At 47.2% G+C, this 1841-nt stretch overlaps 1 protein-coding gene across 1 annotated transcript; it reads right to left on the bottom strand.

Moving 5' to 3' along the window:
* Nucleotides 1-298: 298 nt before the first annotated feature.
* On the bottom strand, nt 299-730 carry LOC138893682 (uncharacterized). The gene has a single exon (XM_070178334.1). The coding sequence runs from the start codon at nt 728-730 to the stop codon at nt 299-301; it is 432 nt and encodes a 143-aa protein (XP_070034435.1).
* Between the last annotated feature and the right edge of the window lie 1111 nt (nt 731-1841).

Here is a 1841-nt window from a genome sequence, read left to right as displayed (position 1 = left end):
ACCGGTCAAACTTTTCAAAAATTCAACTTTCGCCATTTTAAGCCTAATTTAGCTATAGACCTCCAATTCACATTTTGGACAGCCTCCGGAGTCGTCTTCACACAGTTCCAACTACGGTCAAAATTCTAAGACTTAAGCTTTCGTTTTAGGGACTAAGTGTCCCAATTCACTCTGAAACCACAACAACGACCTCCCGGCAAGTCACATAATCAGAAAAAGGTACGGGGAAATCAGGAAACAGGGGATCGAGGCTAATACACTCAAAAAGACAGGTTGGGGTCGTTACATCCTCCCCCTCTTAAAACAATCGTTCGTCCTCGAACGAGCATAGAGACATACTTAAAGTGGTGAAAAGATGAGGATAGCGGTTGCGCATGTCATGCTCGATCTCCCAAGTCGCCTCCTCAACCGGCTGACCCCTCCAATGAACCTTCATGGAAGCAATCTTCTTCGACCTCGGCTTCTGAACCTGCCTGTCCAAAATAGCCACCAGCTCCTCAACATAAGATAAATCCTTGTCCAACTGGACTGAGCTGAAATCCAACACATGAGACGGATCACCATGATATTTTCGAAGCATAAAAACATAGAATACCGGATGACCTCCTACTAGACTAGGAGGCAAGGCAAGCTCATAAGCAACCTCCCCAACATGCCGCAACACCTTGAATGGGCCAATAAACCTTGGACTCAGCTTGCCCTTCTTTTTGAACCTCATAACACCCTTCATGGGTAACACCCGGAGCAAGATCCGTTCTCCAACCATGAATGCAACATCGCGAACCTTCCGATCCGCATAAATCTTCTGTCTGGACTGGGCTGTGCGAAGTCTATTCTGAATCACCTTAACCTTTTCCAAAGAATCCCGAACCAAGTATGTACCCAATAATCTAGCCTCGCCCGGCTCGAACCAACCCACTGGAGACCGACACCACCTACCATACAGAGCCTTATACGGTGCCATCTGGATGCCCGTCTGATAACTATTGTTGTAGGCAAAATTCGCAAGCGGCAAGAACGTTCCAAGAACATCCAAAATCTATCACACACGCACGGAGCATATCCTCTAATATCTGAATAGTGCGCTCGGACTGCCCGTCCGTCTCAGGGTGAAATGTTGCTCTCAGCTCAACTTGAGTACTCAACTCATGCTGTACGGCCCTCCAGAATCGTGATGTAAACTGCGTACCCCGGTTAGAGATGATGGATACCGGTATGCCATGAAGCCTGACGATCTCGCGAATATAAATTCGAGCCAGCTGCTCGGAAGAATAGGTAGTCATCACATGAATAAAATGACCTGACTTGGTCAGCCTATCCACAATCACCCAAATTGCATCAAACTTCTGTTGGGTCCATGGAAGTTCCACCACAAAATCTATAGTGATCTCTCTCATTTCCACTCTAGAATCTCTAACTTCTGAAGCAACCCACCTGGCCACTGATGCTCATAATTCACTTGCTGGTAATTTAGACACCGAGCTACATACTCCACTATGTCCTTCTTCATCCTCCTCCGCCAGTAATGCTGCCTCAAGTCTTGGTATATCTTCGCAGCACCCGGATGAATGGAGTAGCGCGAGATGTGAGCCTCTTGGAGAATAAACTCACACAACACATCTATATTGGGCACACATAGCCTACCCTACATCCTCAATGCACCATCATCCCCAATAGTGACCTCCTTAGCATCACCGTGCTGAACCGTGTCCTTAAGGACAAGCAGATGGGGGTTATTATACCGAGAGGCCACACAAGCCAATACTCGACTCAGCTCAGAAATATCCAATCTCAGAAACTGGCTGGCTAAGGCCTGAACATCCAATGCCAATGGCCTCTCT

The sequence above is a fragment of the Nicotiana tomentosiformis genome, chromosome 6 (assembly GCF_000390325.3).
Source record: "Nicotiana tomentosiformis chromosome 6, ASM39032v3, whole genome shotgun sequence".
NCBI classification, from domain to species: domain Eukaryota; kingdom Viridiplantae; phylum Streptophyta; class Magnoliopsida; order Solanales; family Solanaceae; genus Nicotiana; species Nicotiana tomentosiformis.
This window is presented reverse-complemented; position numbering and strand designations above follow the sequence as displayed.

Bases quoted from the DNA above. Each gene is read 5' to 3' on its own strand.
- LOC138893682 (XM_070178334.1), bottom strand. From the start codon at position 730: ATGAAGGGTGTTATGAGGTTCAAAAAGAAGGGCAAGCTGAGTCCAAGG.